The following is a 12,649-nucleotide window of genomic DNA, read 5'->3' as shown; positions in this document are numbered from 1 at the left end:
TCCTGCTTGTTTCCTGATAGTCGCCTCGTCGGGTCAGTTTCCAGGTGGACGAAGAGAAGGTTGTCCGCATCAACCCACGTAAGGATGTTCTCATCAGAGGCTATGAGGACTACCGCCACCCTTTCATGAGCCCACATGATGCCGATCGGGACGACATGGACTTCCCCACCTCTGTTCACAAGAAGTGCGAGTATTTTTTCGACGGCCCTGGCAGTGACTGCCTCTCTGGCCCCGGCATGGGCATCGGAACAGGTCTTGGCTTGGGGCTGGGCAAAGACTCTGCAATTAAGACTCAGCCGTCGCCCCTCACCAAGCCAAAGGGCCGCCGGCGACGAGAGGACGGCGAGCGCTCGCGCTGCATCTACTGTCGAGAGATGTTCAACCACGAGGACAACTGGCGGGGGCAGTGTCAGGACGCCCCGGACCCAATCAAGCAGTGCATATACAAAGTCAGCTGCATGCTGTGCGCCGAGAGCATGCTGTACCACTGCATGTCCGACTCAGAAGGGGACTTCTCAGACCCCTGCTCATGTGACACGTCCGACGAGCAGTTCTGCCTGCGCTGGCTGGCCTTGTTGGCGCTCTCCTTCATTGCGCCCTGCATGTGCTGCTACCTGCCTCTGCGCGCCTGCCACCACTGCGGCGAGGCCTGCCACTGCTGCGGGGGGAAGCACAAGGCCGCCGGGTGAGCCTACCCCCGCCTCTGCAACAGACTCTGGGACACCCTCCAAACTAGCTTAAAAAAGGCAGTGGATACAAGTGGAAAATTACTAGCCGGCATCCTTTTTTCATTCCTCTCTCAGAAGGGGGCGATGCATTGTTGACCCCACCCCCCCAAGCTCTGAGGGCTTTTGGAGTTTTCAGTTAGTGTTTGTCGCCGACAAGCAGCGGTGGAGGATAAACCATGATGCTTTGTGGGAGTTCTGAGCAACAAGTTGGGTACAGGAGCTTAAAGCTGAGGCAGAGAGAAGGAGAAGACCTCATGATTAACAGACTTTGATGTTAATACACACACACAGCTCTTTCATATTCACAACATAAATTGACAGTCGGGCCACAACATGTAACTATGAAGGAGAAAAATGAATTTTGTACAGATGGCAACAACTTCAACTGTTTTACGTGGAGGACAAAATAAGACGTACTTGCTGTTTTCAGTATGCTAAAAGGGATGTGTTGTTGCTTTTTGTGGATTTGCAGTCGGGTAACAGTGGCCTTTCCTTCATGGTTCAAGGATTTAAAGACAATGTAATTACTAGCCAGCAAAAAAAAGAAAAAAAAATGCACTAAATAGTATTTATCCCCTAAAAGTAAAGGTGAGAAAATCTTGTGGCATGTCCATGTTTAGGTGTAACTTTTCAGTGTTTTACGGCCACAAATCAGTCAAAGCTTTCATTGTGTTTTGGTACGAGGTGTCCTGACCTGAGATTATTTATAAGATATGATTGCATTCCGTATTCGAACGATTGTTTCCACGATGTGAAAGGGTGAAATGGTACCAATCTACCATGTTTAGGTCCCTTAAACAGCTTTTTCTTTCCCAGCCATCCAGTTAGAATCTACTCCAGATACATGTTTTACCTCTTGTATTTACAGCTGTAAAGATTTGTTTTTTGTTTTATTTTCGCATCTTCTCTTCCTGCTCACATTAGATTTAAATTAAAGGTTGAAATGTTGCTCAACCAGCAAGTTTTGACTTTGGTGAATAAAAGGAGTCAGCGCTCCTTCATTCAATTATGAGGCACTTAAACTGAGGATATTTTTATTAGATGTTAGATTTAGGCAACATGTTAGTTAAGCACTCGGATCGGACTGGGCGAAGCCCTCCTTAAAGCACCGCTCTCCAAACATTTGGTTGCAGCACCAGCTCCACATTTTTGTTTGTCCGTTCAATCTATTTTTGTTCTTCTGTCTGTCTTGCCTTTGAGTGTAAAGCACGTTTGTCTGCTCGAGTTCAAAAGCAAACTAAGAAATGAGAAAGGGATGGAACAGACACCATCTCAGTTCCACAGTAGAAATGAGAGCAGCTGGAGGCCGTTTCCTGCTTCTGTCCACAATCTAGAAAACTTTTTTTATCCATTAACAAGGAAACAAAACAAACTATAATAATCTGGTTATATTATTTAAAAAGTGATTCCTATTCTGCTTAAATAACTGACTGTAATAATACGGTTATAAATACTCATTTATGTGAATTCCTAATTTTCGCCTTAAAGGGAAAAAAGTATCTTTGCCTTATTTGAAAAAAAAAAACTACAGTACAGTTTTTTGTTTCTACACAAATAAACAAATAAAGCTGCATACGAGTTCATTTAGGATGTGCTATTAGGTAGATTTGGTTATAGGTGGACAGAATCAGGTTGTTTTTGTTTTGTTTTTTCATTCCCTTGGCCTTTTTGATCAAGCTGGCTGCAGCCTTACAGACTACAGATGACCCAGACCAGAAAAGGAAGCATGTAGCTATTAAAATATTCCTATGGGGTGCTCTTGGGTAGCGCCTTATGACAACGGAACCTTGTTTTCCATCCAGAATGGGAAGAATTGAATGGGTTAAAACAGCTTGGATGTTTATGTCTCCTTGATTTTAAATTTCTCACTAACGCTAATATTCTTAATCCGAAAACAGGGTTTGATACATCCAGCTGCAGCTAAAGATGCTGCTGGTCCAAAACCTGACTCTCCCCGTTTCCAAGCCAACCAATGGTCCCTTTTCTTTCTATGCAAACATTGTGGAGGGGAACACGCTGTCCTCTCAGCAGACTTGAGTCAGAGACGGGACGGAACCAGGGGACCCTTAAAAGCTACATTCTCCTGGTTCCAAACTAAACACGTGTAAATACTTAACACTATATTTAAGGACTGACAATAATCCCTTGTTTTATTTTGGAATTTTTTAAAGATAGAGTTGTATTTATGGTTGCTGTCAGCCTATACTGTAGCTTCTACTGACAGCAGTCTGTACATAGATCACCTTTTAGTATTATTTCACATTAAAAAGTAGAGGGCTTTGTGATGGATATGACTATTGAACTTCTAATAGAGTCCCTCTCTAGTTTTGTACGATAGAAAGAAGGCTAATGCTAACATGGTACAGTAGTGGGGGTCCACTTGTTTTTGAAGTTTGCTTTATAAATATATAAATATTCGTATAAGCTGCTGGATACAATCACTAATTTTATTGCGTTGACAGAGGAATCAGCTATGAACGACTGTTAAGATTAACTCTCCAACAGCATAAACAGCCGTGTTTTTTTTATTTTTGTTCTATGTCTGATTGCTCTGTGTGGGGAGTGTGAGTATCACCTGTATATGTGCGTCCGTGTGTGTGTGTATGTGTGTGCTCAGGTTCCTGGTTGTGTGGTGTTTGTGTGCAGAGGAGGTTGGTGTGTTAACCAAACGATTGGTTGCTTGTCATTATTCCCCCCCCGCCCCCATCGTAATTTGGTCGCCATGCATTACGGAGGTTTGATGCACCTGATTAAAACTTGCTGGCTGAGAAGCAAAATAAATTTATTTAAAAAAAAGGACTTTTTTTTCATTTATACAAAGAGTGTAGAGAATGCTGAAATAACCTTTCCTCATTCTGCATTAACCAGCGCAGTGCAACTTCATGTCCTGTACTGTAATATATATATATATATATATATATATGCAACATGTGTCTGTCCGCTTTTAATATATATTTATATATATATATATTAATTTTAATTATTTTTTTTAACTGCGGTGTATAAGCCTTCAGTTTTAACCACTTTGCTGCTAGTCTTTTATCCTCTTTCGATCTTGGAAATTGTGCATATCTTTGGGAATGCATCCAGGTGTACATTCTTGACATTGTGTAGTTTTTTAAAAAGAAAGAAGAAAGAAAGAAGCTATATAAACTCGTTTTCTCTTCAGTGTATTGTTTAAAGAAAAAAAAGATTGCTTTTCACAGCAGTGGGGTGGTTTTGTTTTCGATTCTCCGATGCTTTGGTGCACTGATAATGTGTAAGCTTTTTTTTTTCTTTTCTTTACAGCGCTTGGTGTAACATTTGTGATTAGTTCTAAATAGTGGAAGACATTTGTGTTTTTTTTGTTTTTTTTAAACTTGCAGTATAAATGGTACTACTCTTAACGATTCTGTAAAACACTGCCTGTTTTTTTTTTTTTTTTCCTTTCTCTTTCTGCATTTTTCCCAAACATTTGTGTTTCCTTTGAGTTTCCTTGTGCCATCAGCTTTCGCATCCTGACAACCTCAAAAAAAAAGTGCCTCACGTCCATCTTAGTTACCATCTTACGATTTAACATCACTCATCCCGGGTTTAATTGGTTTCTACATGTCTAGGTATTATCATGGTTTGAGAATACCAAGTATCTGATGTATAATTTAGAGAACCAATAACTCATGTCATAGTTGTATTTTCTTTATACAGATGTAGCTTGTTACTTTTCATAAATATATAATGTAAATATGCATACATATGTTTGTAACTGTTTTTATGTTACATCATACACTTGTAATTTGACATATCAAATAACATTATCATAATAAAATGGTGAATTTTAATCTTTTTGTACTTTTTATTGCATATGTTTGTGTTCTGACCTGGGGTCCGTTTCATGAAGCAGGTTTAACAAATCCAGATTCAAATCCGCAACTCTAAATAAATCTAGCCAAAGGTTGGGAATCTGAGTGTTCAGTTTCACAATGGCTGCTATCAATTAGTTCAATATATTTTAACTAGGTCCACTCAGAGTTAAACGCGTGTGCAACAAGTATGAAAAGCCATTATTAGTGGAGCCCCAATTTGACGAGCCACCATGACAACAGGCAACAGGAAGTGCCTATTTCACCCCATTTTAATGCAGAAATGCAAAAAAATAAAAAAGGAGAATGTGTTTAAAAGACAGAGAAACAGCACTACAGCTAAAAAGGAGAGGAAGGTGGCGAAGTACAAGATTGTTGCTCGAGTTAATGCATACAGTTATATGAAGTTTTTACATTTATTAACGGCACTCCTCCCTGTTGTTCCATTTGTAGATCACTAAAATAAGATTTTTCCTGATCATAATCACACTCCTAGACCTATCTTCAATAATTTATTTTTAAATGGCATTTTTGTAGCAGAAACTGAATTTTAGAAAGAAAAAATTATACTAGTAAAAATTAAGTTTTATACATCTAGAATTTTTTTACACATTTTAAGTGTCCGTTCTGACATTTATACATGATTGAAAATGTATGTATATCTGTGAAATATTTTTTCATGATTAAAATAATACAAATGCTGACCAGTAATATTAGGAATTTGGAGATCTGAAATTAATTTCTAGACATTCATTTTGTTCTAGTTGTGGAAGTTGTCATTTTGTTTAAAATGGTCATATAGACACATAATAATCAAGACGAAACAGTAGAACATGTAGTGATGTAAGAAGTATGAAGAAAGAATTTGGTTAGAGATCTAAATAAGAAGAAATTTGATTTGATTTGATAGATATTCTGCAGAAAAAGTAAAAAAAAAAAAGTATCAATATTTATTTAGATGTTTAATATTAACAGGAATAATTAGGAGGATTTAGTATTGTAAAGTTATATTATAGATACCGGTATATAGATAAAAAAGAAAAAAAATACACGTATCTTTATGAACAGGGGCATTCTGATCCACACTCCTCACCAGTTGATGGCGGTAATGCACACCGAAAAGTTGTTTGCCATCCGCCATTAAAGGCAGCAAAACAAGACAAGAAGAAGAATCCTGGTGGCGGAACCTTTTCTACCGTCCTTGTTTCACTCCGCCACATGAAGCTTACGGAACGTATCGTGTGCACGACGTTATGGTGGAAATGAATGGCTTCGAATCGTGTTGATGTTCACAAACAGGCGCCCCTAACTTCGCCATGTTTTAGTAAAGCGACAGATTAGAGATGGAGTGTGACATCTTGGACTCATTGGAGCAGCTCGGGTAAGTGAAACCCCTGTTAGCACGTAGGGTAAGTGGTCGGCTCAGGTCGGACACTCAGTCGGTGGTACTGTTTGCACTAAGCGCGGCTGAAGTAACGGGCTACGGGGTGTACGTTTGAAAAAGTCTGACATGTGTCTGTGTTTTATTCCTGACGGTTGTCTGGCAGTTATGACGGTCCTCTGCTGGAGGAGAAGGCGCTGGTTGGAGCCGCAGAGGGAGGCCTTTCCTCACGGGATTATGTGGACCTCTGTCGGTGGTTGACATCTAGACTGAAGCTCCTGTGTGGTCTGGAGGAAAGCATTACATCTGGAGCAGGTAAACTATATAAACCTAAAAACAAACTTAAAAAAAAGGTTTTGGACCCACAGTGACATGCACAGATTAACTCACCAAAGCAGTTTATGGGGGTTTATGAGTAGTTTATGGGGGGGTGGAGGCCTAGTGGTTATGCGCTTGGAATCCTGAGGTTCTAGAGCCCCACTCCCACAGACTGTCACTTCGGGTCTCTGAGCAAGACCCTTCACCCCACACTGCTCCCTGGGCGCCCCACGATGGCAGCCCACTGCTCCCCAAGGGGATGAGTTAAATGCAAAAGTAAATTTCTCCAATGTGAGATCAAGAAAGTTTAATTTAAAAATTAATTATCATTGCTCAGAAGAATCCAACAGTCTGAAAGTGTCGCAGCTGTTTTTATAACCCTTTACTCTAATGTCCATTTGACCAATTTTGACTCATTCTAATGATGAATACACTTTGTAGTCTACATGCATAACATTTCCACTGCTTGGTAAAACATGGTGGTGGCAGCATCATGGTTTTGAGAACAAAATCCAGATAACCAATATTTCAAAATCGCTGTTTGCAAGCACTTCAGTCACTCTAATGAAAGTGTTTTGCTAAGGAATGTAGGAAAATGTCCACCTGTAGATATGCAAAGCTAGTAGAGACACACTCAGATAGGATGGGATTCAAGCCAAACTTGATTAATCAAAAAATTAACTCAAAGGTGCGAGAACACATATGTACTGAGACTTTTTACAGTTTTATTTATGGGTTAGTTTTAGGAGATGGTGATCCAGATTTCCCCTAAAGCTGTATGCTACTGCATGTTGGTCGATCAAATAGATTCCTGCAATAATAAATGTATATGTTTGTTGTCGTAACATGATCAAATGTAAAAGGCATGTGAATTAACTTTTTAAAGTATTTTTAATGAGTTTACAATTTTTTAAACCTTCCGACTCTTCAGATGACTTGGACAGCCTGCGGGTGGAGATGAGTGGTTTGCTGAAGGAGCTGCAGTGTCCCTTTGAAGGAGCGGTTTCTGGTGTTCTCCGGGGAAGCACGCTGACTACAAAAGACCATCTGAAAATTATCTGTAAGTAGCCACCTTCTTTGATGCACCCCGTGAGTGAACAATGCAAATAAAACGGGTGTCTGCTTTTCTTTAGTGTTTTTGAGCTCTGACCTTCAGGCGGCTATAATTGTGAGCGGCGGGCGAGGCTGTGATAATCACCAGGTTGAGAGTCTGGGTCAGCAGGAGCTTTCAGCAATCTGCAAAACACTGAAGCTACTGGAGCCTGCAGGAAAAGGGGTAGCAGAGGTTTTTTCTCAACTACAAAACAAGGTGAGGCCAGTCAGATGGTTAATATGAGGGTGCTCAGGACTTGCCTGGTGTTATGGGCTGTTTTTCTTTCATTTGGCTTATATTTGTATTTCTTTTAGCCGTTAAGCATTTGCACCAGTAGCCACCTAACCTGGCAGTAGCCGGATCGATGTGTGAAGAAGCGAGTTTTATCAATCTGGGATGGCTGCCATTCACTGTCTGTGAAATTGAGGGAGGTTTAGTGCAATACTTTAAGCTGATTGGATAACATGCCAGCTAGTACCCGCCTTCTATAATACGCTTTCAGCCAATCGTAGCAGTGAAATGGACGTTTCCCATCCTCAAATGCACATAGTGCTTCTCCTTACTCCATTTTCGAAATGAGAAATTGTCGCTATTTTACTAAAAACGAGTCAATTGTGTATCGGCAGGCGAGTCCTCCAGCACAGCCATGTTTGTAATGCCATGGCGAGGCCCTTCTGACAGTCATCAATCCCACTAGCCCCGCCCATAAAAACACTGCTGGCATGTCCTTGGTCCAACTCGCTGGTTGCTATGAGATGGATGTATTAGCAGGAGTTCTGTAAGATGGATTTTTTTGTGAGACTGAAAACTCAGATCCCACAACAATCCAGCTTGCAGTGTAAGGTTAATAGCCGCGCACTTGGACACATTATGTGGAGGAAAATAAATACCAATTTGACACTCCATCACAAAAAACATCCCATTTTATCTTTTATTGACAAAGCTTCTTCTTTTTTTTTTCTAAGCTTTAGTTTTTCCATTTAGCTGAACATAAAACAGGCTAATTTTAGCTTTTTTATATGACTTGTTGTTCTGTTGCTTCAGAGCCTGAATGACTTTTTAAGAACCTTTTCATCTATAGAAGGTTTTCCTCCTTAAGACACAAAATATTCATGTGGAAGTTTAGGAGCTGCTTCTTTTTAAGAATAAAAATGCTGTTTGTTTTTTTTTTTTGCTGCGTATGCTGAATGTTTCAAAATGGTTATCTCAGGTGGAAAATTTGCTTCAAGATCTTCCTAATGGCTCCGTTGGAAAGCCAGTGCTGAAGAAGGCTCTCAGCAGTGACCAGTGGGTGAGGAAACGTGTTTCTGTGAGCTTGACATTCCAGAAGAGCTCAATTTTCACTGAAGTATCTCCGTAGGAGAAGCTACATGACATCAACAAGGTTCTGTCGTCGGAGTACGAATGCCGCCGCCGGATGCTCATCAAGCGGCTGGACGTCACTGTCCAGTCCTTCGGCTGGTCGGACAGAGCCAAGGCAAGTTGTCAAACTTGTTTCCAAACCAAAGAGCGGAAAACACAACCTTTGCTTCAAATTGAGCTTTTGTTTATCCAGGTGAAGGTGGACAGCATGGCCAGAGCCTACCAGCCCAAGAGGCACGCTCTGCAGCCTCAGCCCTCAGTGGACATGGCTGAGCTTCTGGCTGCCAGGGAGGACATCTGCAACGTGGTGAAGACCAGCAGCGGTTCTAGCCGGGAGAAGACTGTTTGTGCTGTCAACAAGGTGAAGGAAACTGATTAGCACTTCCACATATAACAAATAAGGCTTTAACTTGAATATCCTGCTTTCGGAGACGATCATTGTTTCTGTTGTTTTCACAGGTGTTGATGGGAAGAGTACCGGACCGAGGTGGACGCCCCTCTGAGATAGAACCCCCGCCACCAGAGATGCCCCCTTGGCAGAAGAGGCAAGATGGAGGAGGAAGGGGAGGGCACAGTGGTGGAGGAGGGCGAGGAGGAGGCAGCTGGGGTCAAGGAGGCAGAGGAGGCGGTGGAGGTTGGAAGGGAGGCGGATGGAACCAAGGAGGACAAAACAGACATGGAGATTATGGAGGACATGGAGGGAAGAGAGGACGATACCAGTATTAACCTGTGCAGTCAAGCCTCATGTAGTTTTCTACACAAGATTATGTATAGAAACATTAATTTTCAGACTAGATGGACTCAATTTTGGACTAGAGGTTTGGACACTATGGCTGTGTCCGAACGTCGGTTCTAACCCCTACATCCCTCCATCACTATATAGACTATATAGTGGACATTATAGGGAACTCAGCTAACTGACCGTTTGGACAGATGATCGCTGCTTTTTGCTCCTCGTTGTTCACGTGACTCCTCCTCCCTGCATGTTGTTGTTTCTGCTGTGACAACAAACCCCATAATGCTTTGCGAGGAAAGCGCTCCTCGCAAAGCAATCCAGGATAAATCTGCTCGTCTAGTGACAAAGGATGATCACTGCTTTTCAAGGTGCATTGTGGTAAATTTTGAATCCACTTCTTTTTCATCCACTAGACTTTCGGACACTTATCTAAAATGGCGTAACACTATATAGTTTCCTATATAGTGATTAGGGCGAATGTTCGGACACAGCCTATCAGTTCAATATGAGCTGAGCTCAATTTTTATCCACTGGAGGAAAACTCTCCTCTGATGGCAGATGAGGAAACCTTCCCTTCGCCTTGATTTTATGGTTTCATTTTTTTCAAACCGGAGTGTTTTTTATTAGCTTTTTATTTATGCTTTAAGGACAAATCTGTGGTCGTTACGAGATTCCTGATGAGAAACAGTGTGGAAGGTTGACTTTTAACAGCAGCAGGTTAAAAGTTTAGTGACTTGGTGCTTTAGAGATACACTTTTGTCCTCTTTCATGCTGCAAGACTAAGATGTTAATTGTTTTACTTTAAAGGAAAACAATTTGACGATTTAAACTGTGAGAGCCTGAGGTGTTATAGAAGCATAATCAGTAGTGCTGGTTAAAAGGATGCAGAAACTCATCATAACCTAAGATTTATATAGGGTTAGGCTTTTAAAGATGCACATGAACCACAATCTATATAAAAAAAAATAAAAAAAAACTTATCATAATTAGTTGTAGAAGTTTGAAATTACTGCAGATTTTCTCTGTCCCGTAGTTCCATACAGGCCATGAATATGTTTTTACACCCCCTTTATTATTTGTTTATACATCTTGGCAATTAAATTCCACCCTTAAAGTTTTTATGAACATCAACTTCAGCTTCTGCTGTAACTTTGTTTGAACATATAACCCCCCTATTGGTAGACTCGATCATCAGATTTAACACATAGCAACACATTTTCAGCCGCTTTGCATTCTGGACTCCTCTAAAGCTTAATGTTAGCCAACTGTATCTCTGGATCAAAACAAAAAAAATCTGAAAATGATATGCATTTAATTAGTTGGGTAATAGTTGGTTTAAGCTAAAGTAGAGGTTTAAGAAAATCTTATTTGTGTAATGAACCAAACCTGTATTTTTGCAGCATGATGCAGCAGTGCTTGAAAGTTGGGGCTGGTAAACCTCACTTTGACCCCTCCAAACATATTTTGTCATTGTCAACCAGAAAAAAAAGTCTCCTGATGTCTGGTGTTTCTTCAAGAGGTTGTCCATCTCTAGAAACTTCAGCTGAGCTTTGTGTTTATTATAAATATTCCTCACTAGTTGTTGCAGTTTCTTCCACTAGATGGCAGACTTGGGCCTTGGTAGATGGTTTTAACTAACTTAGTAGTCTTCCTGACAGGACATTTTGATTTTTTAATTAAAATCACATTCAACTTTTGGGACTACACATCTAGGAATTGTTTCTACAAGGCAGTAGTGACAAAAAGCATGTGGTTCATTTTAATTTGGTAATTTATGGGAGGAAAAAGTGCATTTCTTTTTTTTATTAAATAAGTAATCAAAAGCCTAAAAAACATGAGAATGCAAACTTCTGACCTGGACTGTAAATACAGTCACTGCTGATATGTCATAGATGAATTAGACTGAAACCTGTAAGAACCATTAGTTTTACATCTAAAGCTTAAAAGCTGTGCATTAAGGGAATTTTTTTTTTTTTTTCACGACTGCTTTATGAATTTGTATTATTGTGAAGATGCTACAAAAAGTAGGCCTACATGTTGTAATAGGAACCCTCATAGTGGATTTAAATTAATAAAGGCCTCTTTTATTAATGATTCTTCAATGCATTATTACAACCGCATAAAATAAGGCTGAAAAAAAATGGCTAAATACAAAAATCTTTTTTTTAATGCTTTCCTCAGTAACATTCAGTTAATAAACATTTTTACAATATTCAAGATTTACACCTGTACATGGAGAAACGTTTTTAGGTTGAGAAAATCAATCTGTGTTTTTCTTCACGTCTTAAAAATACTTGTCAACATCAACCAAGCCGTCTGAACAAGTTGGCACCATCATTAAAGGGAAAAAAAAAAGTAGAGCTATTAACATTGTTTCTGTGCAGCCAAAATGCTGATTTCTTTTTGCTATCATTAGCAGTCAGCGTAATGTGGGAGGAGTCCTTTGTCGTCTGTGCTGGAAACAGACAGGCCGCTGCACAGGCTGATTTTTACAGGAACAAGAAAAATAAATCACCAATTTCATTCAAATCGCCTTTACAAAAACTTTATCACTTCAATAAATTACACTTAATTAGAAGCACGTCCATCACTTTCTGAAGCCGACACGCTCTGCGGTGCCCACTGTAGAGGCACTTAAAACATTACAGCTTAGAAAGAATATCGTTTATTTCAGTTACAGCAACACAAATCAACGGTAAGTCTTTAAATACAAAAAAAAAAAAAAATCGCTTTAAACCCAAAAACCAGACTTTTAAAAAAATAAATATCCCCCCCCATCCCTCTTCTATATTTTTCAATCTGCTTTCATCCAGTGTTGCACAAAGACCAGTCCGTTTGTTGAACTTTTCAGATGCATTAGATGTTTTGTTTTTTTATGAAAATAACTTTGGGAAACAACCTTAGCTTAAAACTAACCAACAGACAGCAGAGAAGTCCCTCCTTTGTGCAACAGTACATCCTTACAGTGAAACCCAACCCCAAAAATTTCAAATCAAAAAATGAAACTCATACAGATTAATTCCACCGTGATATATTTGAAGTGATTTTTGATTACAGCTAAGAAAGTTTCAGTTTGATCCAAAAGTTATATCACCTAAACCACTTGGGTTTTGTTTTTAATTACAAGAATGTTTGTAATGACCTACAGTCATGCCAAAGACTGCTGACTTGAAAGCTGTCCAGCAGACCATC

At 39.9% G+C, this 12,649-nt stretch overlaps 2 protein-coding genes across 2 annotated transcripts in view; both read left to right on the top strand.

Moving 5' to 3' along the window:
• spred1 (sprouty related EVH1 domain containing 1) overlaps positions 1-4,546 on the top strand; it is a 49,300-nt gene extending 44,754 nt beyond the window's left edge. Inside the window, exon 6 of the mRNA XM_038272604.1 lies at positions 21-4,546. Within this exon, the coding sequence (XP_038128532.1) occupies positions 21-689 (669 nt within the window). The 3' untranslated portion in view covers positions 690-4,546. The remainder of the gene's footprint in view (positions 1-20) is intronic.
• Positions 4,547-5,732: 1,186 nt separating this feature from the next.
• fam98b (family with sequence similarity 98 member B) lies at positions 5,733-10,588 on the top strand. The gene is made up of 8 exons (XM_038272615.1): positions 5,733-5,948; positions 6,115-6,263; positions 7,198-7,326; positions 7,400-7,575; positions 8,570-8,650; positions 8,720-8,836; positions 8,915-9,082; positions 9,181-10,588. Exons 1-8 carry the CDS (start codon positions 5,911-5,913, stop codon positions 9,445-9,447), a joined length of 1,125 nt encoding a protein of 374 aa, XP_038128543.1. The 5' UTR covers positions 5,733-5,910; the 3' UTR covers positions 9,448-10,588.
• The last annotated feature ends 2,061 nt before the right edge of the window (positions 10,589-12,649 follow it).

The sequence above is a fragment of the Cyprinodon tularosa genome, unplaced genomic scaffold (assembly GCF_016077235.1).
Source record: "Cyprinodon tularosa strain WSP-4 unplaced genomic scaffold, ASM1607723v1 ctg120, whole genome shotgun sequence".
NCBI lineage: Eukaryota > Metazoa > Chordata > Actinopteri > Cyprinodontiformes > Cyprinodontidae > Cyprinodon > Cyprinodon tularosa.
This window is presented reverse-complemented; position numbering and strand designations above follow the sequence as displayed.